This window comes from Phocoena phocoena, chromosome 18 (assembly GCF_963924675.1).
Source record: "Phocoena phocoena chromosome 18, mPhoPho1.1, whole genome shotgun sequence".
NCBI lineage: Eukaryota > Metazoa > Chordata > Mammalia > Artiodactyla > Phocoenidae > Phocoena > Phocoena phocoena.
Genome location: NC_089236.1, coordinates 77,244,410 through 77,271,592, shown reverse-complemented (window position 1 = coordinate 77,271,592; position 27,183 = coordinate 77,244,410). Strand labels below are relative to the sequence as shown.

At 41.4% G+C, this 27,183-nt stretch overlaps 1 protein-coding gene across 1 annotated transcript in view; it reads right to left on the bottom strand.

Annotated features, from left to right (window-relative positions):
* Positions 1-27,183, bottom strand: part of MYO16 (myosin XVI) — a 404,938-nt gene that overhangs the window by 12,052 nt on the left and 365,703 nt on the right. The window contains exons 32-33 of the mRNA XM_065896022.1: positions 19,139-19,297; positions 6,149-6,234 (exon numbers count right to left, since the gene is read on the bottom strand). Of these exons, the coding sequence (XP_065752094.1) occupies positions 6,149-6,234; positions 19,139-19,297 (245 nt within the window). The remainder of the gene's footprint in view (positions 1-6,148; positions 6,235-19,138; positions 19,298-27,183) is intronic.

Sequence of the window (27,183 nt, the reverse complement as noted above, 5' to 3'; positions counted from 1 at the left end):
TCTAGCTAGGCGCTTCCAAAGAAATGGATTTGGTGGGCACTGTGTCTGCCAGGGGTGGTGACTAGGGGTCAATGACTGTGTCTTTAAGACATAGTCATCGCAAATCATGTGGGTACAAATGCTAGAGAAAATAGAGAAAGGAAAAGAGATGTCAGGAAGCATTAGAAAGGAAAATAGACAAGATTCTGCCAAAGTAGGCAACATACAAGAGCAGATCTTTTTAATCAAGACTCCTTTCCCAAAATAGATATTAAAAATCACCTGCAAGTGTATACAATTAATTTAAATCCACTTGGGCTTCAAAATCTAGGCTTTTTATGTCATTGACTTTATGACACTTCTTCCCAATATCATAGTTCATCTGTTTTAGAACCTATTTCTGACTCTGTCAGAAATGACAGTTTCAAATAATAGTGTAATCATAGAAATCAGAGAAAAATCAGGTCTTGGAGGTCTACTAAGGTCATAAAATAAATTCCTTTACCAAGGTTGGCTAGATTACATTTCAGCACCATGGAAAACTTTCTGTTCCTTTAGCCTAAATTTTTCTTTCAAAGTTGTCAGGCCCCATTAATGTACAGAGTAGTACACTTAATAAGTCAGAAACTCTGGGGTCCAGGTTCCCAGGTATCAATCTTCCAGTTCTCTGTATCTGGAGCAGGAACAGAGTTATTTGTCTTATATTTTCCACTTATAAAAAAGGCAAACCTGGTTAACGGTTTTGAAGAAAGACAAGGTAATACAGTCATAACTGGGATTTTACATTTAGCCTCTCGCTCTCGTTTATAACTTAAAAGTTCCCTTCTTCTAGAATTAACACTTATAGCTAATGGTAATTTCTACTGCTCTTCAAGGAAGCATCTAGCCATATTGCAGAATGGAGTTACTCCATTCCAGCCACGCTGGCCATCTTGCGATCCAGGCCGGCTCCTGTCCAGGGTCTTTGCTCCTTCCCCACCTGGAGTGCTCCCCTGACCTCAGCCTGCAGAGATATCACAAGACCCTTCTCCTTTTTAAAAACATAGTCACCACGTATACTTCAACAAAACAAACAAAAAACACGCAGTCACAATTCTGCGTTCTCGTTCCTTTCATATTTCTTAAAATTGATTTTTCCTCATTGATAATAGTCATTGTCGTCACTGGAAAAACATTCTGCATTTAAATACATTTAGGATATACATATGGTGCAATTGTATGAAGGAAAAAAGACAAACTATAGGATTTGTCTGTGTTATTTTCCAAGCTTCTATATATCTATACAGGACATGTCCCTTTCCTGTTGAAAACACGGCCATTTAACTCTTAACCATAAAATTAATTTACTGCCTTCATTGCTTGCCCATAATATGGAAGTCACGAGTGGTGCATACGGATTTCCCGAAACCTCAGCTGTGTGAAGAGCTTTCTATGATAGATCTCCTTCGGTTTGTAGCTTACAAGTGAAATACGCATATTTCCTTTGGAAATGGTTATCTTATTTCTATTCCCCATCATGTGTTTTAGAATTACCCCCTTAACATTAAAGGAAAAGTGTCTACATTTTGTTATTTTATCTAACACACTGTTTCTTTTCCATGCCACAATATAGTTCAAGCAGTCCATGTGACAAATAAAATGAATATAGAAAGAAGGCATTGAGTTTATTGAGTGCTCTGCAAACTCTTCATTTCTTTGATATGTGACATTACAAAAAGGCTCCTTTGATGGTTCAGTAAAACAAACCACATAACAATTCGCTTCTTGGTGTGGATCGACTGCATATTGATTCTGTTAGGGCTTCCATTGGCGGCTGTGACGGAAGGGAGTAGATATTTATTAAGCTCTCGGGCCCTGGATTGCCACTATTTTATCAGAAACCATCCATGATTTCTTACATTGAATATTTGAATATTACAGATATGAAGAACAACTTTTAGTGCTCTTTTAAAAAGCCAAAGAATATTAAAAAAAAGTTTGGCGAGAAATGCAATAAATGCCCACATCGAAGATCGAAGATTGTAAACCGTACAATATTACTGGGCAGAACAGACAGATGAGAGGAATAAAACGTCAGGAAGTGAAACCTGGTAAAGTTAAAATGAGAATGTAAATACAAATTAACTATGCTCAAATAAAAAGTAATCTCATTTTTCAATGTCAAGTGTGGACCCCTAAACAGATGTGTGAATAGCGATTTTACGCCGAGGGCAAGCACTGAGCGCTTTATTTAATCCATCCTCTCTGCTGCCCTCCTGCCTCCAGGCCTGCCCTCTTCTGCTCTGTTCAGGCTTCCGCTCTATTTATAATCCGCGGGCTCCCTGTGTCAGGTTACCTGGCCCCCCGAGTCAGCATTGCAGTCTCAACACAAACACGAATAAGTCCCTCTAGGCTGGTGGGTGTGTTCTCAGTATTTCATTCAGTGCTGAGTCTCTCCCCACTGACTTACCTCTAAGGGACTGCATCCTGCCAAATGGTATAAACTTAAAAAAAATGATTTCACATGTTACAAAATGGCAAGTAGATAAATGGCATGGTATTTTCATAAACACTGTCTAATTCAAAAACCAACATGAAGTGGCTTCTTCAACCTCTGCGATTCCAGTTTTGAGAACTGGGAAATGCCACAAAGCCCCCCTTCAGGACTAGGATGTGGGATTCCACGATGTCACACCTTCACTGCTGGTTTACCTGTGCCCTGGGGAGCAGAAGGACGTGAATAGTTCGCCTCGGTTCACAGCCTGGACCTACCAAGCCTTCTACAAAAGGAGCATAAATGATCACAGCCGCATACCCGATCCGGCTAGTGTCTCAGGTTTTACTAGTTCCAAATATTTTAAGCTAAATTGATTTTTACTACTTTGACATAAAGTCCTTACAGTTTGCAAATTAATTTTAAAAATACAATGGAATAGAACATAAACTACATTTTCTATATTCTGTACCTTGAGAAAAGAAGCTATTTATGGAGGTGCTACCCCTATTAGAAAATTGTTTACATCTATATTAAGAATAATGCACACTCTGTGTAAAACTTGAAAGACGAATGGATAAAGATGTGGTACATGTATACAATGGAATATTACTCAGCCATGAAAAAGGACAAAATAATGCCATTTGCAGCAGCATGGATGCAACTAGAGATGATCATACTAAGTGAAGTAAGTCAGACAGAGAAAGACAATACCATATGACATCACTTCTATGTGGAATCTAAACTATGGCACAAGTGAACCTATCTACAAAACAGAAAGAGACTCACAGATATAGAAAACAGACTTGCCGTGGCCAGTGGGGAGGGGCGGAGAGAGAGGGGGATGGACTGGGAGTTTGGGGTTAGTAGATGCAAACTATTACATTTAGAATGAATAAACAACAAGGTCCTACTGTATGGCACAGGGAACTATATTCAATATCCTGTGATAAACCATAATGGAAAAGAATATAAAAAAGGAATGTATATATATGTATAGCTGAGTCACTTTGCTGTACAGCAGAAATTAGCATAACATTGTAAATCGACTATACTTCAATTTAAAAAAATAGAGAATAAAAAATAAAATTTTACCCCTTTGATATAAAGTAACTTTTATAGATAATAACAATAAAATCAGATTAGTGTGTCAGTCAAAATTCTTCTTTGCAAGCAACAGAAACTAACTCTAGCAGGTAGAAGATTTATTGGAAAGCAAAAGAATTGGACGTGAAGTTAAGGACAGGTTTGGCACGTGGACTGCACCCAAGGTGAACGCGGTGACCGGCGGTCACAGACACAGGCTAACATCTTTGGCCACTGGAGGGAGCCACTGTGGCCAGATGACACCCCCATGGCGACATCTATCCTCGTCCCTTCCATCGTATGTCTCCCAACCCATAACCCATGGTGGATAGACAGAGCCCATCTCACATGCATTTATCCAGCTCTCAAAGGAAGGGAGGAAGGTGAAATCTCTCTCCTTATATTATCATGGTGGTAGGCCAGAAACTTAAATATGTGGCCAGCAGGTAAGAACACAAACCACAAATGTCCACTACAGCTACTTAAGATTTTTCACCTTGACCAAAACTTCTTTAAATTTTATGTAAAAGTTGGATGACTCCTCCATTGCTTTTAATGTCATGGTAAGCTCACTCTCACAAAGAGTCAAGACATAGGATCTTGACATCCATTCAAACTGTGGACACTGCATTTTCCCTATGACCTCTGGCAAGTTACTAAATCTATTTCTTGCTTTCTTTATCTACAGTAACACCCAGATATTTTATCTTCCTTAAAGGGATTTCATTAAAATCACTGATGATGCTAATTAAAATACAGACATCCTCAAATAGGAATTCAATTTTTAGTCAACATTTAATTTTATTGCTACATTCCCAATCAGTTCAGGGCTGATTTTATAGAATTCTTATTTAGTAGCATTACTAGAAAGTCTAGAATTCAATATGCCTGTATGTGTCCATATTTCCTATATAAATGTCATACAAGAAGCATTTATGCTGAGAGATGTGTGGCCATTCAAGGCATAGTTCCACATAACTGTTATAGGTCCCCAACACTGACACGTGTGTCCTGCCAGGAGAATGCCCACACCAGGCATGGAAGAAAATGAGCCTGGTTTTCCATTTCCTTGAAAATATGCACTGTGAGATAACTGGAGGTTGTTTGCATTTGAAAACAAGCCCTCATTGAAAACTGGGAATGGAAAATTATTCCCGGTGGTCTTTCCCATCTCTCTTTGCATCTTAGCCAAATCCGTGAAAGATCGGAGGGAAAGTTCCAGAGATGCCTATTTTATGCACCTTCTTTCAAAATTAACCCTTTTCTCTATGAACCACATTGCAGCGGGAGCCCTGGAAAGGATGTATCTATCACTGTGCTCTAACCTATAGGAGCCAGTCCTATAATAAAAATCAAGCCAATGTCCTTTACAAGCAGGTTCTCCCGTGAATTATCATAGATAAAGCAGCTGTAACGCTCACAAGGTAAAGTAAATGCATCTCTAAGGAACGGAGGGGAGATTAGGACAATCTATTATTGCAAGCAATCAGCATTTTTTTTTCTATTTCAACGCCTATATATCAGTGTAAGTGATTTCAGCATATTGTCTACTGTAAGATTTATTTTTAAGATTAAATTATTGATTTTTCCCACTAGCTCATCAGTGTTATTTTAAAAATCTCAGCTGATAATATAACCGTGCCTGTATAATGTCAAATGTTCAGATGAAAAAAGATCTTTGGCTGGATAATTGGTTTCCTGAAAACATCTGAATACTTGACTGAGTTTTTAAACGATTTTAATGTAGATATTTGACAAAGCAAAAGTTGTGCTGTAACTTCATAAAAAATAATCTTGCTGCTAAAGCAATGATCTTTAATATATTGATAATAAAATCTGATACATTGTTGGTTATGTACCACCTTCAAAGCAAAGTCATACTTTTTGAAGATACTTATTGAAGGCAGTATTTTAAAACTCAACATAAAAAGGACACTAAACTATTGATATGAATCCTTTATTCTTTCTACAAACACTAGAGTTTATTTTAAAGTGACAATCCTCTTTATTTTGGCAAAAATTTTGAGGCCAAACACATTGCGCATACACGTGAAATTACTGAAGCACATCAGAACAGTTTTGTGAACTGCAATCTCATTTTGATTTTGCAGTGTTCTGATCATATGATAGTTTACAAATGAATTTGGATTACGTGGAATTTGAGGTGGAAACCGAGAGATAATGGCCATGAAACCACAGGGACTTCAAGCATTTTCTTTCCATGTTGTCTCACTTACAGCCTTCCTATTTCAGCTGAGGTCCAATGCAGGGAATACTAATGCCATTCAGCAGATGCAATATGCCCTTCACCTGACAGTGACTTTAAAATGCCACTACATAAATTATGTCAGAATAGTTCATAGGAAACCTTCTATTAATTTTTATTTGTTTTGAATGTTCTTCTTTTTTTGAAACCAGCAGAAAATAGAGAGCAGTCAGCTGATACAAAGGGAAAGAGAATGTTGAAGTGAAGAAACTTACAGCAGAGTTGAAAATAACTGTGTTCCCTAGTCCAATAAGAACAAGCACTCTTGGTCACACCTTCGTGAATCTCTTGTAGGCATTTAACATCAATTACCATAGCAAAGGTAAGCATTGAGGGGTCATTACCTGAGTGGTGTGACTCTCTCTATGTCTCTGAAGGGAGGAGGTCCCACTCCCAGACAACCTGGAGAATCCATCGTCTTCAGGTAAACCTATGGAGGTCAACACAAAATAGCCGTTAAGTTGTGTGTTCTCTCCCCAAATAAAGTAAGTCGTGTACTTACTGAACAAATTAAAATGGTGACATTTCACGGATTGAAATGAAGGTCAGTAAACACTCATTGAAAAATAAATTTCCCAAGGCAGCATGGTAATACCAGGTATTGCTGGAGTTCCATCCAATCAAAGAGGAAATGTACTGACAAAAAAAAGCTGAAATGATCACGAAGAAATATGTCATAATAGCACAGACGTGGGCAAAGAAGTACTGGAGGGGAGAAGGAAAACTTTTCTAGAGGCTGAAAACAGTCTGATGAAACACTGATGGGGAAAGAGAAGCCTGTGGGCAACGAAGGGTAAAGGGGTCCCTATGGTGGCAGTTTGCTTCCCATTTGTGGGGTAGCAGGGTGGCTGAGAAGGGATGGAAGACAGATGAGATAAGACACCATCAAGTCTACGTGTCAGGTGAATTGTATTGACTATCGTTCATTCTACACCCAAAGGAAAGGAGGAGATTGGGTGAAATTCCACGCAGAAAAGGTCAAGGTAGCTGCCCGGTCACAACAGACCAATACGTAACCAACCCTATAGGCTCAGTGGCGGGTCTGAGGCAACTTATATCTCCCACGATACAGAAGTGCCCTCGAGGCTCCAAAAGGTTATAGTAATTATCCCTCGTGACCCAAGCAGGATTTTTCATTGTCAGCCTGGCTGACGTTTTGGGCTGTGTAATTCTACGCTGGGGGTCTGTCCTGTGCATCTCCTACTTAGCTGTGGCAACCAAAACGGTCCCCAGACATTGCCAAATATCCCCTGGGAGGCAAAATCATCCCTGGCTGAGAAGCACTCTGAGAGAGGGATCAGTCAGGTGACTTCCTGATAAAAATGAATGGACTAAAAAGTAACAACCGTCCAATGAAAGTTCAACCTAGACAACTTTAGATCTGAACTGTTTGCTCCTCTCATCTGAAATCATAATTAACCAGTATGGTATAACTGATTAAACATGTACATGATTCCTGATTTAAACACCATTAGAAAATCACTCATAGTTTTCCAGTTAGAGAGTTAGTTCTGCAGAGAAGTCCACAACATCCTGTTAACACATAAGAAGTCTTCCCAGTTGATCTCGATATATATACAAATACCTTGGCGTGGAAGGGTTAGTTCGTTGAGACTGGGCAGGAGAGAGCCAGTCTCTAGGAAGTGATAGACATACGGATGGGCGGTCATGGGGGGACTGGGTCTTGGTCAAAAGTAATAGCAATGTCTAAAGTTGCCCAGGGGAATACTGTATCGAGACCCGGGTAGCAGGTGTGGGGAAGGTTCCAATCAAGCAGTGAGTGTTAGAGTGATCGGAATCAATACAGAGGAAGGGTGGGTGGAAATCCAAGATCACACACAGGTTGGCGTTCCAGGCAACTAGATAAGCATAGTCACAATAAAATGTATGTCCAGGTAGCAGGGCAAAGCTAAGAGTTTGGGATTCATGTGAGAGGGGGATGAAGGGCCCATTGACGAGCAAGACAAATGTCTGCTGCTAGAGAATCCGGTTCACTGGACGTCTTACAGAGACTAGGAACCTGGGGAAGGAGAAGAGTGCTGTGATCCATTCTTTAAAACTAAATGATCAATTAGAAGATTGCTCGCTGAGTCAGAACAGAAAGTCAGCTTAGTGCGGATCCAAACTCAGAGCCAAGCCGTTAGCATGAACTGCTCTACACAGTGTCAACTAAATAAAGGTAGGAAATATCTAGGTCACCCTCTGCATGAGGCACTGGGAGATGTGCCTCAAGAAGAGGCACATCTTGTGCCTCAAGACTCAAGAAAAGGTCTGCCTCCGAGGATCTCAAATCTTCACGGTAATGCTTCTGAAGCAGAATACACAACAGAATGACTTAAGGGTTCCACGGGGCGCAGGTGGCGTTGAGATGGAGCTGGAGAAAGCAGGGATTCACTCTGGGCGAGGGATTAGAGGAAGAGTGATGGTGGAGATGCCAAAGGCTGTGGACCTTCCAGGATGGGGAGGATTTTGAAAGGTGAGCAAGGTTGAGGAAGGTCAGCCTGGCCAAGGGAACGGAAGCGCTGACGCATCGTAACACGGAACACGAGATGTCTCCACGTCCTGGGGGTGGCCTGTAAGATGGCTGAAGTAGGGGACCTGGAGGGTGTAGTCCAGAAATTAAAGGCGTCACCTAACACTTCACAGAATCTGGCGATATTTGAAGGCAATGGGCAGCACTGTAGATTTCTGAGAAGGGCTGTGGCACCAGGGTACCAAAGTGGTGGGTGCAAAGGCATCTCTTACCTGTCGACTAAAGAAGGGTCAGGACAGATAGAGTCAGTGTCGGGGGTGGGGATGGAAGGCTGGGTGGTGACGGAGAGAGAGTGACAGAGAAGAAAGGGGCACTGGAGAAATTCTGGGAATGTCATTTCCTCCTGGTGATGCAGGAGGTGAGGGGGCTTCAGGGGAAGATGACTCTGGGGTGGCACTGACCCTGAAGGTCATAGCAGGGAGGTGAGAAAGCCCGGTTATGGCCAATAGGCATGGGAGTGTGAACCCGGAGGCGCAAAGGAATAGCTGGAAGCACTGAAGGTGCCAAGGAAATTAGAAAAGGCAGGGTTTCTTTTTTTGGCCAACAAAACCTTTTATTTTGTTGCCATATTAGAAGCAGTACTTTTTAAAGGCAAATGATCTAAAAATGGCACCAAAGACACACGCCATGAAGGAAAAGAAAATGTATCAATGCTTCTATTCGAACCTTTAAAATAAATACACTTTAAAAATATCAAAAAAGTAAAATGCAAATTAAAAAAGAACAACATAGAACATTTAAATACACCAAATAAAAGGCTCTATTATTCTTAAAACATCCTACAAGTCAAAATAAAGGACCTACTCTCATATTTTAAAATATGGGCAAAGGCTCTGTACAGAAAATGAGAGACTTTAAGTGACCACTAAATAATAAACAAGTTTATTTTCATTAAGTATTCTGAGAAGTGCACATAAAACTACAATAATTAACCCATCTTATCTATCAAGACAACAAATATCTCAAGACTTTATTACAGAAATTTCATGTACATATAAAAGCAAAGAGAATATGGAGTGAAACTCCATGGACCCATCACCAAGCTGCAGGATTTTCAGTATTTCAGTCTTGTTTCATCTACTTCTCATTATCTTTTTTAAAAATTACAGAAATTATATTATTTCACCTGTAAATTCTTGAACATGTGTCCCTCACGTAGCTAAGGGACATTGTTACACAGAGGCATCAGAAGAACCCCAGAGCCTTGGGGTAGAGAATCCCACTGTGCTTTCCCACGGGGTTGAAGACCCCTGATTGGTGCTGGGGGCGCATTCAAGGTTCATCTGAAGCCCCTTATTTGTTGACTTCCATCGGAAGTTGGGTCTCCATCACAGAACCATTTCTCACGCACACTTATAAACCTGCTCTAGTTTTCTCAGGGCACAGCCCTCTCCCAGACCAGACTCTGGGGCAATAATTCCCAGCAAACACAGTTCTGCGCCCCTCCTTCCATGTACTCTTTCTGCGGCAGCAAGAGTGTTCTTCCCTTCCCTTGAACTCTACCCACACACCCCGACTTCCATTCATGCCAGAGGCTCCGAATCATAATGTCTGAACACCAGCGTAGACCATCAGAATGACCTGCGTGTTTGACTATACACACGTGGGTACTTGGGTCTATGTGTAAACAAGTTATAAGGCATTGATTCTAGTATTATAGCCTGTGTGGTCTTGGAGGAATTAATTCACTGCCTTATACCTCATCTATGTCATGTACATAATTCTAGTTTTTATTGGATAAATCCTCAGGGATCTTCTAGCTCTAAACTATCTAAGCCTTTTATGATATCTGTGTATAGGTAATATTTATTGAGTACTAATTTTAGCTAGCATCACCGTATTGATACTAAATCCTCATAACAATCCCACAGGGCAGGTCCTTTGATTGTCCCCATTTTTAAGCTGAGAAAACTGAGGATTGGAGAGATTAAGTCATTTTCTCAGGGTCATGAGTTAGCGTGCATCAGCCCTGGGTCCGAGCCCAGGCAGAGAGGAGCCACGCGACACTGCTAGGAAATGGCAGAGTCAGCAGTTCCATCCGCCATTTTCAACCCGACTTCTCAACTACAGTGGAGGAAACTGAATTAAATGAAGTCCAAATTAGAGATTATTCAATATGACTTCAAAGTATCTTTAATGAAACGGAGGAGTGGAGCAGGGCTTTCTGAATGCCTGAGGAGCTCGCTTTCTTGACAAACCTACGTTCTGCTGCTCAAAATAGATAATTGCACCAGATTCTAGATTGTCAAGTGAAGACTTGCTTCCCCTGGCAGTTTGGCTCTGAATCAGAAAGCAGTACGAATTCCAAAGAATCTATACAGTTCCTATAAAAAAGATGAGGTTGTAAAACCTATATTTGAATACATTTCATGGATTCTAACCAAGGGCTCCTTCGCTAGGGGTCTGGATCTTTCTTGAGCATGAGTGAAAAAAGCCACTCTCCAAAGTTCCCAGAGTCGATGTGGTTTGCTGCTACCATAGCACTAGGTTCCATGTGGCCTTGGAGTCTATGTAAAGAATGCAGAGCTTCTGGTCTGGTAAATGGCCTCACCCAGTACTTTATCACCATAGATTATCCTTACCAGGCACCGAGGATAAACACAGCACAAATAAAGAAAGACAATCTTCAGAGAACGGTAAATGGAAAATCAAATGTAATGACTGTATTCTTTAATTGTCATTTTTTCTGAGGCCCAGCCATAAAATGTGTAGTCATCAAGCAGCAAGAAAGAAAATCATACTGAACATAAAAATGGCCTAGATAGAATTTGTCCTATCTTTATTTCCCCACTAAACATCTTTAGATTCACAGTATTTTGTTTGCTATAACTACAACGTTCTAGCACTAAGAACTGTTCTCTAATCTAATGATAAATAACCACACGTCCAGGGAATAATTAAACATACAAAAAAAGATCTAAGTCTGTGTTCGCATCAGTAAAAGGATGGCAATTAAAGTAAGTGATAGCTATAATTACCCACACATAACTATATTTCAGCAAATGAACAAACAGATAATTATTTCTGGGAAGCAGAGGTAGCATGCAGATACTGGCATTCCAGAGAAATCGTTTCCTTGAAAATAACACTACTTCTGATTCAATGAAAACTTCATGTTATTTTAAACATTTATTCCCATCTCGTGCCTTTATTTAGTAAGCATATTGACTATACGCTGTGAATTGTGAACCAGTACGACTAACCGATTTGAGTTATAATGACCGTGTATATATCATGTGCTGTACATATATCACATCTGATCAGTTTTTATCATACCGGCCAGGAGAGGTTTTCTGACTCTGGCCCCGGCATAGGACTTACTGGTTCTTATGAAATAGGCAACGTGATTCCAATCAGTAAATGCTGTTACTGAGTGCCTGCCTGAGTACCCAGAGCATTGGGCCAGTATTTTAATAGTCATGGGAAGGTTTCAGGAGCCCAGAAGCTCATGGTGTCCACACAGGTGACTCAAAATAAACATGTCATGTTGCTTTGAAAGACTGAAATCCCAATTGAAATAATTTTCCTTTTGTGCACATAACTCGAGATTTTCAAGTGATCTTCAATGAACAACAACGCAGAACTAGTTCTATTTTAAAATCTGGTCTCTATGAGCATTTAAGGGATAACGTGTAAATCTCTGTTTCAGGGTTTGAACATACGCTATCAGTTACATACTGAAGTTTTGAAGCCTGATATTCCTAAATATTGAATTTTATATGATTAATTTCAGGCAACATATTCCACAGAAATTTCCATTTGGTCTAGAGGGATTTTTGGTTTGTTCTGTTGGTTTTGGGGTTTATTTTGATTTTTAAAGTAAGACTCAGAGTTTTTTGTATTAAGTTTTCTAGGACCATTTACCAAGCCATAGCTTTTGGCTTTTGACTCAAAACACAGACAAATTAAATATTTTGGTAAAGGGGAGTGCCTATTTTCTCTTTCCTTGTGATAGAATAAGATCACCCAAGGTGAGCTAGGGAGGATGGCGGGGAGTGAAAATTTAATAAAAATGAAAGGATATATGGTTAACTTTTTAAATGTTTTTGCATTCAGTTTTGATCATCCAATACATTTTAAATTCACTTTTTGTTTAGCAGCTATCCTTAAATGCTCCAAAATTGAAAATAAAAAATGAATCAATTACCTTCTTACTAGATATATGCAACCTTTGTGAAACAGTCTCTTATCACATACTTGTTGACTTATTGCTATCACTCAAATTCCATTGTTATTATTTTAAGAATATTGAATTTCAGTATAAGGGTATACAATGTTTTTGTTATCCTTTTTGTAAAGGGTTATCATCAGAGACTTCAGAAAGCAATGGTTTTAAAAGAAGGATTTTATCTCCATATTTCCATCTAAACACACACACACACATAAATCTGAACATGACACATTAACATGGAAAGTTTTACAAAATGTCTATTTTAATCAAGTTGGAGCAATCCATCATAAACACTCAGTTTTATTTTAAGGACAGAAAATCAGGAGGTAATTCTAATATCCAACAAATAGGGCTGGGTTATTTTAAATCATGTTAGTCCTATCTGATGAGATGCTATGCGTCATGTACAATTAATGGGCAACTGTAAACAATGCAGATCTGCATTTGTTGACCTAGAGATATACCACGTGAGATTTCTAAGGGAAAAAAGCAGATTGTTAAAACCACGTGTACAGTATAACTCAAGCTTTATAAAAACAAAACCAAACATCTTATATAAACACACACATATACTTGTATGAAAAAAGCCAGAATTCTACACAGTGGAAGATTAGACACGTTTTGGGTATTTCTGGGTAATATAAGGAATGGTAGGTTTTACTCATTGTTTATTCTTTCCTGTATTTTCCAAATTGTCACATAAAACATGTACAGCTTTTATAGCCTGCATCAAATTAAAACGCCAGATGAATAGTAATACGTTGTTGAAGAAGAGAGGAGAAAACTTAGGAAAGACCCATGCTCTGGGAACCTGGGAACCGGTATGTCTGTCTGTTCTTGGAAACTGCAGCTCCTTTCCCTAGAAATCTTTACCTTCTGTATCTTCCCAGTGTCATTTCTTCCCATCGTACCAAAAAGCCTCTGTCTTACAAGCCAAATACTTCCAACCAATCGTTACATGGAATCCCTGCTTAATATGGGGGGAGGGGTAGCATTCAGAAACACTTTGGGGTTTTTTCTCTGTGTGTGTGTGATGAAAACAATCCTTTTCCTGCGTGCCAACAGAACACTCCCGCATTACCCTGGGGTCCTTGATGCTAAGCTTGAACAAGCCCTGCCCTAATCAACTATCCACCCCATGACTCCTTCCAAGTAAAGTGTGACTTGTGATGAGAATCGCCTGGCTAGATCTTCCCCAAGACCCATTCGCCCCCTCCTGCTGGGCAGGTCAGCAATGAACATTCTTGGGTCAGCAATGAACATCCTTGGGTGAGCAATGTGCTCAGATGAAAAACTACATCCCCTGACCTTACCTGGACCTGGAGGGAAGCCAGATGGTGAAGGATGGTGAAGCCAGAATCTCTTGACGGCCATGGAGTACCACCATCCTGGCTACCTAACAGCCATTCTGAAATACCCTCCCTCCCTCTTTCTCTCCCATTTTTTTTTTTTTAAGTGAGGAATTGTAACTACCACACAAGTCAAGAAATAGAACGTTGTCCGTTACCCAGAAGCTCCCAACGTTGTCTCTCAAATCAGTATTGGCTTTCTCCTCCGAATGAAATCCCTGCCCTAACCTTCCTGGTGATCCTTTCACAAAGCTCTGCATCCTGGTCAGCCAGTTCTGAAATTTTATAGGATCTGTGGTAGGATCACGCGGCGGTTTTAATGCGCATTTCTCTAATTACGAATAAAGTTGGGCTTCATTAAAAATGTTGACATGCCTTTTCATTTGTCCTTTCTGTTTTTCTGTTCAGTAGTGTTTGTTTGTTTTTAAGTAAACTCTGAATATGGCCCTTTGTTGGTTAAATGTGTTGAAAATATTTTATCCCATTACATACATATACATATATATATGTGTGTGTGTATATATATATATTTTTTTTTTTCCTTTACGGTTAGCACTTTTTTGTATCCTGTTTAATTTGTTTAAGAAGCCCTTTCTTTTCCCATCTCTGAGGTTAAAAGATTATTATTCTATATTTTCTTCTATAAAGTTTATTTTACATTTGACGCTTAGATCTAAAATCTACCAGGGATTGTGTGTTTACAGCGTAAGGTAGGGGTCAAGTTTCATTTTTGTTCCTCACGTGGACAGCATTTGATTATTCTTCCTCCAATGCCAATTCTGTCATAAATTAAGTGGTTATTTATGCAAGCTGGGAGAGGTTTCTGCTTTAATTTTTTTTCTTCTCCTTCTTCATATTCTCTGGAAAAGTCTGTATAACAGTGGAATTATTTCATCCTTAGAATTTTGAGAGAACTTACCAGAAAAATCATTTGGGCCTAGAGTTTTCCTTGTAGGAAAGTACTCATTTACAAACTCAATAATTTAACATTTACATTACTATTTAGCTCTCCTATTTCTTTTTTCTATTTTGGGTTAGCTGTAATTGTTTTGGAGAAAAGTATTCATCTAAATTCACAAATTTATTTTGGCATAAAGCTGTTTACAATATAATCATTATCATTTTTTTAATTTCTGGAAGATCTGTGGTGGGTCCCCTTTTTCATCCCAGAATTGGCTACTTATGTCCACTTTATTTCTCTATCACCCTTGAAAGAGAATTCTCAATTTTATTAATGCTTCAAAGATTTTTTTCAAAGGATTAACATTTGACTTTGTTGCTTATTTTCTATTTCAGTAACTTAGGTTCTTGTCTTTCTTGAATCTATTGATTACTCAGCATGTAAGTTTTAACTTCCAAACAGAACTGTTGTTGTTTTTAATATGTGCATGCTCTATCTTTTCCTTTTCTATCCCTTCACATTTAAATTTTCAGCATCCTCATGTATTACATGGTTTCAGAAACTTGAAGCTTTAAAATATTGTATTAATTGATTTTTAATGTGAACTTACACTAAATAAGAGTCTTTTAAAGTTTAATGGAATTCAATTGAGTTTAAGTTACTTTCATGTATGCTTTTTTGTCTACCATCTGAGACTTTTCAATCTGTCGTACCTTGAAGATACTCCTATTCTACCCCGTTTGCTATCTTCTAGGTTGATTGACTTTTTATTATTCTATTTTACTCTAATAGTTTGGAAATTATACACCTCTCTACTGTTCTTTCAGTGGTTACCTCTGAAATTATAACCTGTTAATGTGATTTATCAGTGTATAACAGTAAATATTATTTTTACCCCCTCCTACCTTTACTTAGTTTTTTATTGTTCATTTTTCCTTCTTTTACCTGAGCATTCTGCGTCTGCCCATGTTTAATTCTTTCAGTTTTTGTTTTGTTTTGTTTTGATAAGATATCCTTAACTCCCTTCATTCTTACAGAAGTATTTTACTGTTTGTAAAATTCTAGATTGGCAGTTACTTTATTTGAGAATGTTAAATATGTTATTTCATTGTCTTTGGACTTCCACTGCTTCTTTAAAGGTAATTTGTCTTCTTTTTTCCTTTTTAACCTCTGGCTGCTTTTAAGATTCATGCTTGGTTACCAGTGTCTCACTATGATATGCCTAGGAGTATTGTTCTTTGTATTTATTCTACTCAGGCTTTTTTTTTTTTAAACAAAAGTGACATTTACAGAAAGAGAGATTCACCTTTATTCTATGCACCTGCCTGTAAATTTATAGGAACACACTCATTCCTGTTTGTCAATACTACCACATGCCCCTCTGTGGTCTGCTGTGGTCTGGATGTTTGTGTCCCCCTAAAACGCATATGTTGAAGCCCTACCCCCCAGTGTGGTGGTGTTAGGAGGTGGAGCCCTTGGGAGGTGATTAGGTCATGTGGTGGACGCTCCATGAATGGGATTAGTGCCCTTATAACAGGGACCCTGGAGAGCTAGCTCCTTCCTTCCACCATGTGAGGACAAGCAGGAAGCTGGCAATCTGCAACCTGCAAGAGGGCTGTCATCAGTGCCGGCACGCTGACCTTGGACTCCAGCCTCCAGAACCGTGGCCAACACATCACTGCTCTTTACAGGCCACCCGGCCTGTGACGTTTTGTTACACAGCCCAGCCCTGGCCACTGCACCCAGCCTCTGGTAACCACTCATCTCTTACTGTCCCTGTGGTTTGCCTTTTCCCAAATGTCATATAAATGCAATCATACTTAGAGTCTTTTGAGTCTTTTGTCACTCAGTGCAATGCATCCATTTTGTCGTGTGTAATAATGGTTCATCCTTTTTTATTGCAGAGTTGATCCATGCACTGGTCAGCCTGTGAAATGCTCCTGATGGGCCCACCCAGAGGCACTCACACCTCAGGTAACCTCTTCCCGATTCGACTGGACATATGGCCTGAATCCAACAAGCCAGATGTGGTTGGAGTGCTGGCTGTCCCCTCCATGAGCAGCCGTGCAGTGGGCGTGGCTTCCATCCTGGGTGCTCTTCCTTGCTTTCCCATGGACAGCTTGCTCTGGGGGAAGCCAGCGCCCTGTTGTGAGGCCTCCCTTGTGGAGACGCTCCTGTGAGTGATGTTGAAGTCAGACCATCTTTCCAACCAGCCTCAAGATGACTACAGTTTTGACTGATAGCTGATTGCGTCCTCGTGAGGGACCCTGAACCAAAGGCACTCAGCTCAGCCGCACCCAGATTCCTGACCCACAGAAGCTACAGAACAACAGCCTCTAAGTTCTGGAGGGTAATTTTTACACAGCAATTAATAACGAATACAGTCCAGTCACCAACTGAAGGACAATTCATTTATTTCCAGTTTTAGGTGATTATGAATAAAGGTAGGATACACATTTGCATACAGGTGTTTATATGGACGCTGTTTTCATTTCTCTTCGGTAAATGCCCAGGAGGGGGGCTGCTGGGTCGTATGGAAAGCGTATGTTTATGAGGAACTGCCAACTTAAACCTGTTTCTTATTGCTTTCATCAGTGTTGGAGAATCCTCTCCCATTTCTCACCACATCTTTTCTCTTGCCCACAGACTCTCTCTCCTTTCCCCAGAATTCCAAAAACAGTTCTCAGCATATCCTTCAGGTCTCTAAACTATGTTACTGGAATATAGGTTCTAAACCATTTTCTGGAATTTCCACTCTTCTGCTTCTTTGCGTTTCATTCTTGATATTTTCTGATTTATCTTCCACTTCCCTAGGATTATTTTTAATGGCTGTGTCTAATTGACTTTAACCTCATCCTCTATTGTACTTAGTTTTATGACTGCATTTTTCAGTTTCAGAATTTCCATTTGACACGTTTTCATGGTTTCTGATTTCTGCTGAGATTCTCATTCTTTGATCTCCTTAGGCCTAGTAAACATACTTATTTTAAAGTATATGGTTTTGAACTCCAATCTTTTGAACCCCCATGGATAATACACTGCAATGGATTTCTATTTCTGCTTGTAATTTTCATCTGCTTTTGTGTCCTCATGTGCCTGGTTCTTTTTGATTATGTGTTGAACTTGGTATTTGAAATATGGTTTGTAAGAACATTCTGAAGTCTAGAATACTGTAATTGTCCTTTGGGATAGATTATAATTTTTTTCTCCCAGGTACCTGTGGGCCCTGTCAATCTTGGAGGACCTCATTCCTGCCCCAGGGATTGAGAAGATTCATAGCTGAGCTGGGGTTCCTGGTTTTTCTTCTGACTCCCAGGATGGACCCTTCAAGGCTTCACCCCTGGGCCCTGGCAGGTGCTGGACTCAGCCTGTCCCCACAATCCTAAAAGGCACAGCCAAGCTTCTCAGCTACCTCCTGTGGACTCAGTGAATGCCCCCAATGTCCTTCAGAGAAAAGCCTAGAATATAGGCTTCTTTTCTTGGTCTTCATTGCAACCCATGCCCACCTTCTCAGTCTCTTCAAGAAAAGATTGGTCTGAATTTTCCCTTCAGACAATACTAGAAGCCCTGGGCTTCTTCTAGTGTGGGAGGAATAAGCTACTTGTTTAAGCCACCATTAGACAGGGTTTGGATACACACAGTCAAGCCAATTTCTACAGGATACCTTCACTGATACACTCACATCGAACACCTAAAGCCAGTGTGGTGTTTACCATTCCTTCAGTAGTATTTTCCTTCACACTTTTGAGGAATGAAAAGAAAAAGGGGAGGGGGGAGGGATAAATTAGGAGTTTGGGATTAAAATATACACACTGCTATATATAAAATAGATAACCAACAGAGACCTATTGCATAGCACGGGAAACTATACTCAATTGCTTGTAATAATCTATAAGGGAAAAGAACACACACACACACACACACATATATATATACATACACATATACACACACACATATATATCTGAATCACTTTGCTGTACACCTGAAACTAACCAACATTATAAATCAACTATATTGCAATAAAAATTTTTTAAAATAAATTTTTAAAAGAAATGAAAAAGATATATTTTTCATTAAAAATACTGTTACAGCATCCATCGCCTCCTTCTGCCCAGTATACGTCTCATTTTATGCTGGTTTCCACAGACCAAATACTCCATAAAAATCTCTGAAAAGTCAACTAATACCGAATGCAATTTGAATTCTTTAACTTGAAAATAATAAGTTGACAACACACCCTAGAGTGATATTTCATACTTTATACCCTTGTCCAGTTTTTAAGCCTACTTCATTTTTGTTTTAATTCCATTCTCCCTAGAAAGTTGATACAACTTAGAACCTATATCTACTTACTTCCGGGTGTAAAGAGGTGCTTACCGTTTGCGACGGAATTTCCATTTTCGGCAGTGATCGCGCTGGAGAGTGAATTAGATAATTGAATCCCATGGTTATTTGCATTTCTATCTTGGGTCTCTGATGCGGCTTCTGATGTACCAAGATCATCTCGGCTAGTAAGGTTCATGTTAGTTTCAAAACCTGAAACAAATTGTAAAAAAAGTTATTCTTTTCTGATAAAGTGTACTGAGCAAGTTAAATCAAATAGTGGAAGGAAATAATAAAACTTATGAAAACAAACATTAATTATGTTTGAAACAGTAAATTAATAATCACCGTTAATCAAACGTATAGCCTACAAAATATTCACCAAATTTTCACATAATACTGTTAAACATAATGGGATGCATTCAGTGGCAATAATGAATTTCATAACTTGTTATTTTCAAACATTATTATGAAATTCTATAAAGAATTTTTGATGTCATATGTCTAATTACTTGTCATTACAGAACTGCCTATCTTGAGAAGGTTATCTCCTAAAAGAAGCATAGCAATTTATTCATGTTTCAGAAATTTTCTGAGTTTTTAAATTAAGTGGAGCTGAGGCAACCTTATAGCTTTGAAAAAAATGTAACAGATACATTTTCACTATCGTTACAAAGTTTATTATCCACTTAGGAATACTAAACTTCAAAACCCTACTTCTGCATTCTATACAGTAACAAAATTACCTAAATGTTTAACGCATGTGCCATACTGAGTTCTCTGAGGTGAAGAACACAGACGCCACTGTCCAAATTAGGCTGAAGAGCTGAAAGACACGCTCCAACCCTCCAGGGAATTTCTGTTCAACATCAGGGATTTGCCATGTTGCTTCTGCCCCTTGTCTGTGGGTGCTTAGTAGGTCCTGGGTATCTCTTAGTCAGACTGTTCTGAAGTTTTAAGCCAATACATGATTCAAAAAGGATAATAAACGTAATATGCCTTATTATATTTTACGGATGGAGGAAGAGTTTACCCACCGTGATGGCAGATGGAAGCAGGGGGCCAGCCCCCCAGAGCTCATCTCCAAGGCTGGGCTTGACAGCATCCTAGCTCTCCCTCCTGGATGCTGTCTCCCCTTGCCCTTGAGACTTGCACTCAAATAGCACCCAGGCCCTCAGCATTTACCCAGATGCTCACCCTGACACGTTCCGTTGCTCGGGATGTGCGTTCCCTATGCCTGGGACGCCCTCTCCCCTCTCAGCCCTCTTCCCTCCCCACCATCAGTAATCTTGTTCAGAGCATCTTCTGTGCAGTGCAGTGGCCGCTCCTTTACAAGTGAGCAGGTCTGGTGTGCCCAGACAGGAGGCCGTTCCGGGGCTTAGAGAAGGAAGAGTTGGACAGATAGAATGAGGGCAAAATGAGCAGGGCTTTGACAACCAGGTGGAAGAGGTTCTATTTCCACGACCCAGGGAGTAGCTCCAGACTCCCTGCATTTAAAAAACAAGTAAAAAGGCTTTGGCCAGGCCAAGGCGGGAATCGCGGCCAAGGCGAGGTCGGGTGAGCGTCACCATCTTAGCTCTTGACGGCCAGAGATTATTGAACGGGCTGGAACTGAAAGAGTATCTATTCAACTTGGTCAACTCTATTTTGCCTTTTTAAAAATAATCTTCTGAAAATTAGTAAAACAGGTTTGGTGTTAAAGCTATCTCAAGACACAGACATTCACCTGCTTTTATTTCTCTTTAAGTTTTTTTTTTTTTTTTTCACTCTTTAATTCAGTTGTTTATTGAATGCTTACTCTGGCCAGACTCTCTCCACTAGCTGGAGGTCCAGAAATGAGCAGACAGGTAGCTTGGAGCGTCGCCCGCGGGACCGTGATTGACAACAAACAAGCTTAGGAACAAGCAAGAAGATGAAGGAACTTGGTGGGCTCCCAGCTGGGTGGCAGTGGGGCTGGGCAGCCCTGCTTCTCTGGCAGTGGGTCAGGGAACCTTCTCCAGGGGGTCTTGTTTAGGCTCAGAGCGTGAAGCAGGGCATAGCACCTAGGTAACAGGGACGTCCTCTTAGGTCTGGCGGTACAGGACCCAGTCCTCTGAGACACTGTGTGAACTCCTGGTACGAGTACGTGATGCTAGCTTCCCCCAGAATGGATTTCTATCTCATAAACAACTGCTATATGTAAACTATAGTCGAACCCTCCATTTTTGCTATTAAAGTTAAAAAAAAATCTTCATATGTCCAATCAGCAGGTTCACTTGTAGCCAAAAAATGTTTGAAAATGTGTCTCGAAACTTAGGCTGTGATCCTTATGTTATCTACTAACATTTTCTCTATGTTTTTATCGTAAGAGCGCACGTCTGTCTATTCCAAGGATGGCTCTGGATTGGAATAAGGGAGCGAGTCCTTCTTAAGATGGAAGAATAAGTGGTCAACCTGATGACAATTATTCACACTGTTCTTACGGTAATTACCATCTCCTGCACGTTTATTATGTGCTAATCCCCTGCTAGAGGTGGGACTTGACTTACTTCTCATTTTCATAACAAGTCTGAAGAGCTGTCACTCCCTCGCTTGTTTTTGAGATGGTCACTGAGGCCTGAGGAGGTGAATCTACCCGCGAACATTTCAGTGAGCCGGTGTGTTTCCGCTGGGTTTAGACCGAGGCGTGCAGGGCTCTGCCGTCCACCCACACCCATTCTTTGGCTTGGCCCCTTCTGTGAAGGCTTTCTTCCTTATTTCCTTTGCTGATGTAAAGAATAAAGCATCTTCTTTTCTGTGCCTTTATCACCCATGCCTCAGTGGTAATGAACTGGGAACCCCAGCTTGAAAAACTGTCCTCTAGACACTGAAATAGAGTTGCGACATCAATATCGACATCGCCACTTTGGGGTTATGCTTATTCATGACTATTAACCGAGGGATTCTTGGTCACTACATTCTGTGTCAGCCTCTTCTCATAAACACCCTGACTCCACGTTGAACCCGTGCATGAGAGCCTGTGCCCCAACTTGTTCATTTCTCGATTCAACCCCAATGAGGTTTTGACTCTCAAAAATTTGATTTTGCCGTAAAGTTGTCAGTTTCATGCAAGAACGGTTGCAACGTTCCTCGTCAAAAGTACACTCATTATTTAAACACCAAAGGAATTGCAACGGCATCCCATCAAGAGGACCCTGGCATGAAGTCTGAAGAAGGCTTGGCTATAAAAGTGCAGGTACAGGATGCACATTTTGTGGAAAATTTAAAAAAACAACACAGATCAAATACAGTCATCAGGTTTGTTCATGCCTCCAAGCCGTGGTCATCAGGGTTTTGAGGGTGAAGAAAAGTCACACCAAAAGAAAATATTTGAGATTCTCAATGAATCTAAGCAAACACGTAGGGAAGTGAGGGCCGGAAGATCCCACATAGAGATTTAAGGGTGCGTCTGAGTCTTTTATGTATCTCTGCATCTTGTGAAATCAGTGGCCTGTGTATTTCAGGGGCAGCCTTCTGATGGGCGCATCGTAACATTAGCTAATTCGAATTCCTGTGGAATTTTCCTGTAGCCTGTGAACAGGGTTTCTCTGTGACCGCCCCCTGCTTCCTGGTGCTGTTCTCACAGGTACAGGAAAGATGAGTCACATCGGGGGATGTGACTCAAGGATACAGTCTCAGTCTTCACATTTAGATACGATGATTGAACACAAGTACGCGACGAGGGTGCATTCAAGTTGAGTATTAGTCGAACGAGACAATTCTACCAAATCTCGAAATATGAATGCAAAAACAATTCAGTAGTCTAGTGCTAGCTTTTATATAACCAGAGTATCAGGCTGGGTGGGTGTGATGTTTTGAAAACTGTGGTTTTCAATAGGAGATGACACTGCACCCCACACCCGTCCCCCCTCACCCCCGACCTCTCCAGGGGACATTTGACACTGTCTGGAGACATTTTTGGTTGTCACGCCGGGGAGGTGGGTGCTACTGGCATCTAGTGGGTAGAGGTAAGGGATGCTGCAAAACCCCCTACAATGCACAGGACAGGCCTCCAGGATGAAGACTGGGGGACAAGACATCTGGCCTGGGATGTCAATAGGGCCGAGGTTGACAAACCCTGCTTTAAAAGTTAAGTCATGGGATTTCCCTGGTGGTCCAGTGGTTAAGACTCAACGCTTCCACTGCAGGGGACGCTGGTTCGATCCCTGGTCGGGAAACTGAGATGCCAACGTGTCATGTGGCGCAGCCAAAAGAAAAAAAAAAGTTTTTTTAATTAAAAAAAAAAGCTAAGTCAGTTCCCACCAGTTCCCACTCACATCTCTCCACCGGTTTCTTATTTTGCTCAGATCACGATCCAAAGGCTTCCTGAGGCTGAGGGACCCTCCAGGACCCCGCTCCCTGCTCGCCTTGGACCTCATTTCCAACTGCCTATCTGCCGCACCCCTCCCCAGCCCCACCAGCTTCTCTGCATCCCTCCACTCATCCTCTCACTCTCCCGGAGTGAAGCCAGGGGCTCTGTGCTTTGTTCAGGGCTCCACGCAAACTACCCCGAGCAGAAAGGCCTTCCCAACCACCTTCCGGAAAACAGCACCCCTCTCCCTTCCCCAGGTCAATTTCTGTCCTCACAACTTGCTTTAGCTTTCTACACGGTCCTTCTCATCACATGACATGTTACGCTTCTAGCGTTTGTTTTCTGTCTCCACCTTCCAGGAAATCGACACCACGAGCTCAAATGCAATCTTGGTGCCTCCAAGGGTGCCTGCACATAGTAGGTGCTCAATAAGTATTTGTTGAAAGAGAGAGAAAAAAGAATAAATAACAAATGAATGAATACAAAAACATTGCTATAAAATATCCACTTTCTTAAAGAAACCACACTGTGTAACTGTGAAATAGTTGACAAGTTTACTAACTGAAGAATTCATGTGAATTATTACAGAGAAATCATACACCACAGTAATCATTTCTCCCCATTCACATGAGATTACTGGAAACATGTAGAAGGATTTCCACTGTTAATGATATGCCTTGAGTTCTAATCTCCACTTATTTAACATTTTAAGGTAAGGAAATTTCAGTGTGTGTGGTAAACACGTTTTACTCATTCAAAGGGCCAGAGCTGTTTGCTTTCTACCTAAGAGTGTTAAACTGGACAAGACACAATCGTCAAGATACGGAAGCAACCCACTGATGGATGAATGGATAAAGAAGATGTGGTACATATAAGCAATGGAATACTACTCAGCCATAAAAAGAATGAAATCTTGTCATTCGTGACTACATGGATGGACCTGGAAGGTATCACGTTAAGTGAAATAAGTGAGACAGAGAAAGACAAATTACTGTATGATTTCACTTATATGTGGAATTCAAAAAACAAATGAACAAACATGACAAAACACACACAGAGTCATAGATACAGAGAGCAAACAGGTAGTTGCCAGAGGGGAGGGTGGCAGGAGATGAGAGAAATAGGTGAGGGAGATTGAGAGGAACGAAGCTTCTAGTTACAGAATAAATGAGTCACGGGTATGAAATGTACAGTGTGGGGAATATAGTCAATAATAACGTCATAGCTTTTAAACAACAAACAAAATCAAAGGGCCAGAGCTGTTTGATTTCAACCTAAGAGCATTAACCTGCAGAAGAAAACACTTGTGAGTATTGGAAATCTATTCCTGACCGACGGTAGGAAATTTCGTGTTTTCACTATTTTCCCACTAATTACCACTGATAATTATGTCATTATTGTCCTACAAATACCCAAGGTTCATGCATAGTTGCTTTTTTAAAAAGTCTTACTTTACATGGTTTCATAATGTCGAATGTCGGGAAATTATAATCGATTTGGTCAGTGTTGACTCCTGGAATCTTGGAGGCTGGAGACGGGTGGAAGCCGGTTGACCCCAAGTCTACAGGGGAGGCTCCAGACCACACGCCACTTTCAAAGACCACTGCTAAGGCCCGTGGGAGTCAAGCAAAGCACCCACAGTTAACATCTGGGTGCCTGACAGCTTTTTCTGACAAAATTTCTACAGCAATGTTGTTGTAGTGATTTTTTGGTTACTTCTTTCTTTTTCTTTCAACAGATGTTTATTGAGCATCTAGAGTGCGCAGGCAATGAGTATTTTGCTTTGCTTTATCTTCTCATTTTAAATAAATGTCCACTTTGCTCCCTAAATTTTGGTCATTTTTATTCTTTTTCTTAAAGAAGTTTCTCCTGCCCCCAGTTGCGTAAGTTTCAATTTCTTGAAAACAAAAAAACCCAGAACCTGTCCCAAACACAGAGGGTCCTGGCAGCAATGCACCTGATCCAGTCCTGGCTCCTAGGACTTGACTCTCGCTGGGAGATGTCACTGAATAAGGTGACAAGGGCGCATGACGTCTGGCTCTCACTGATACTCCGTGAAAGCTGGCTGCTGTTTTATGCGATCCTCAGAGCAATGTCCGAGCAGAAAAAGCCTAACTCTTCACTGGTCACAGGACTGGAGTGCAAGTTCACCTGGGAGTCAGAGGTGCAAGTTCACGGAAGAGGACATGTCTGGAAGAGGAGAGGAAGCAGGGTTTTGCTGGGAGACGGAGGCTAAGCAGGGGAACGTCTCTCAGGAAAGGGATGCAAAGATTTTCAGGGGAGGAGAGAAGCTTCTTACTGGGGAGGAAGATGACTCCTTGAATACGTTTGGGGCGCTCGAGAAACACGTGAGTGCGGTGAGCGACTCAGAGAACTCCCTCCAAATCTACAGCCAGAGGAAAGTGGCAAAAGGTACAGGGGCTGGTCCATCCGTGGGAAACAGTGAGATGCCCTTGAGCTGGCGGCCACTCTGGGGGCTTTGTGTGAGCGGCATGCAGAGTGATGAGCCGTGGACCAACACGTTCCTCCTCTACACCACGAGGCTTCTGCAGGGATGGAACACGTAATTCTGAAGTCCTACACAGTTCAATTGGTATGCAAAGAATTAGCCAAGAGCTTTTAGAAATATATACCTAAGAGAAATGATTCCTTAAATGCTCCCATTCTAGAGGGGTGATAAGACACAATAAATTACAGGAATGTATGGAAACAATTGACAAAGTGCAAGAAGAAAAAGCACGGATGACTGTCCAACTATCTTGGGGGATTTAGGGATGGATAATCTGTGACAGTCATTGTGGGATGCTTATTCTACTCAGCTGAGTTAATGTTGGCTGGGTTTTGTGTGTGTGTGTTAAAGCCTTTGACACTTAAAATGCCAGCATGTACAGGAGACCCAGGGTCCATCCTAACAGGTGCCTCTTCTCAGGCTTCCAGATGGCGACTCGACACACAGGGTGATCAACTCGAAGGTGATTGTCTCCAGAGCACCTTCAGCAGCAGACCAGGGGCAGAAAGGAAAGCCGTGCAAATGCCCAGGGATCCACAGGAGAGGCGGGGGCTTCAGTGGCCAGGTGAGCCCCGCAGGGCGGGCATGGGGAGAAAACACTGGATTTGCAAAAGCAGGGACAGAATGTGGCGAGGAGGAGGGAAAAGGAAGCCACAATGTCGAGCGACAGAGTGAGCACCTCGTGGGCTCTGCCCCAGCTCTGCCCTGGGGTGTGGGAGGAGCCTGGACTTTCCGGGGCATCACACGGGGAGTTCCAGCAAGTATCCGAGTGAGGGTGTGCCCGGAAGGAGGCTGTATCTGTAAAGCGTTATTCATCCAGCAACAAAGGTGTACAGCTGACCAGCTTCGAAGAGAGATTGGAAACGGAAAAGCAGTGAGAATTTAGATTCGGGCAGCTGCAGGAGCAGTGCAAGTGGGGTTTCACCGAGTTACAGATCCCTGGGAGTCGGCCAGGACCAGCGATGGGGATGCCGTTAGGGCTGCGAATGTGGACTCTGAAGTGACAGCCGCCTACCCAAGGGTTAAACCGAGTGGCGATGATTTGAACAAGAGCATTTGTTAGGACTGAAAAGATAATGTCTAGGGGAGAGTTAAAAATCTCTCGGGGGTTTCCCTGGTGGCGCAGTGGTTGAGAGTCCACCTGCCGATGCAGCGGACGCGGGTTCGTGCCCCGGTCCGGGAGGATCCCACACGCCGCGGAGCGGCTGGGCCCGTGAGCCATGGCCGCTGAGCCTGCGCGTCCGGAGCCTGTGCTCCGCA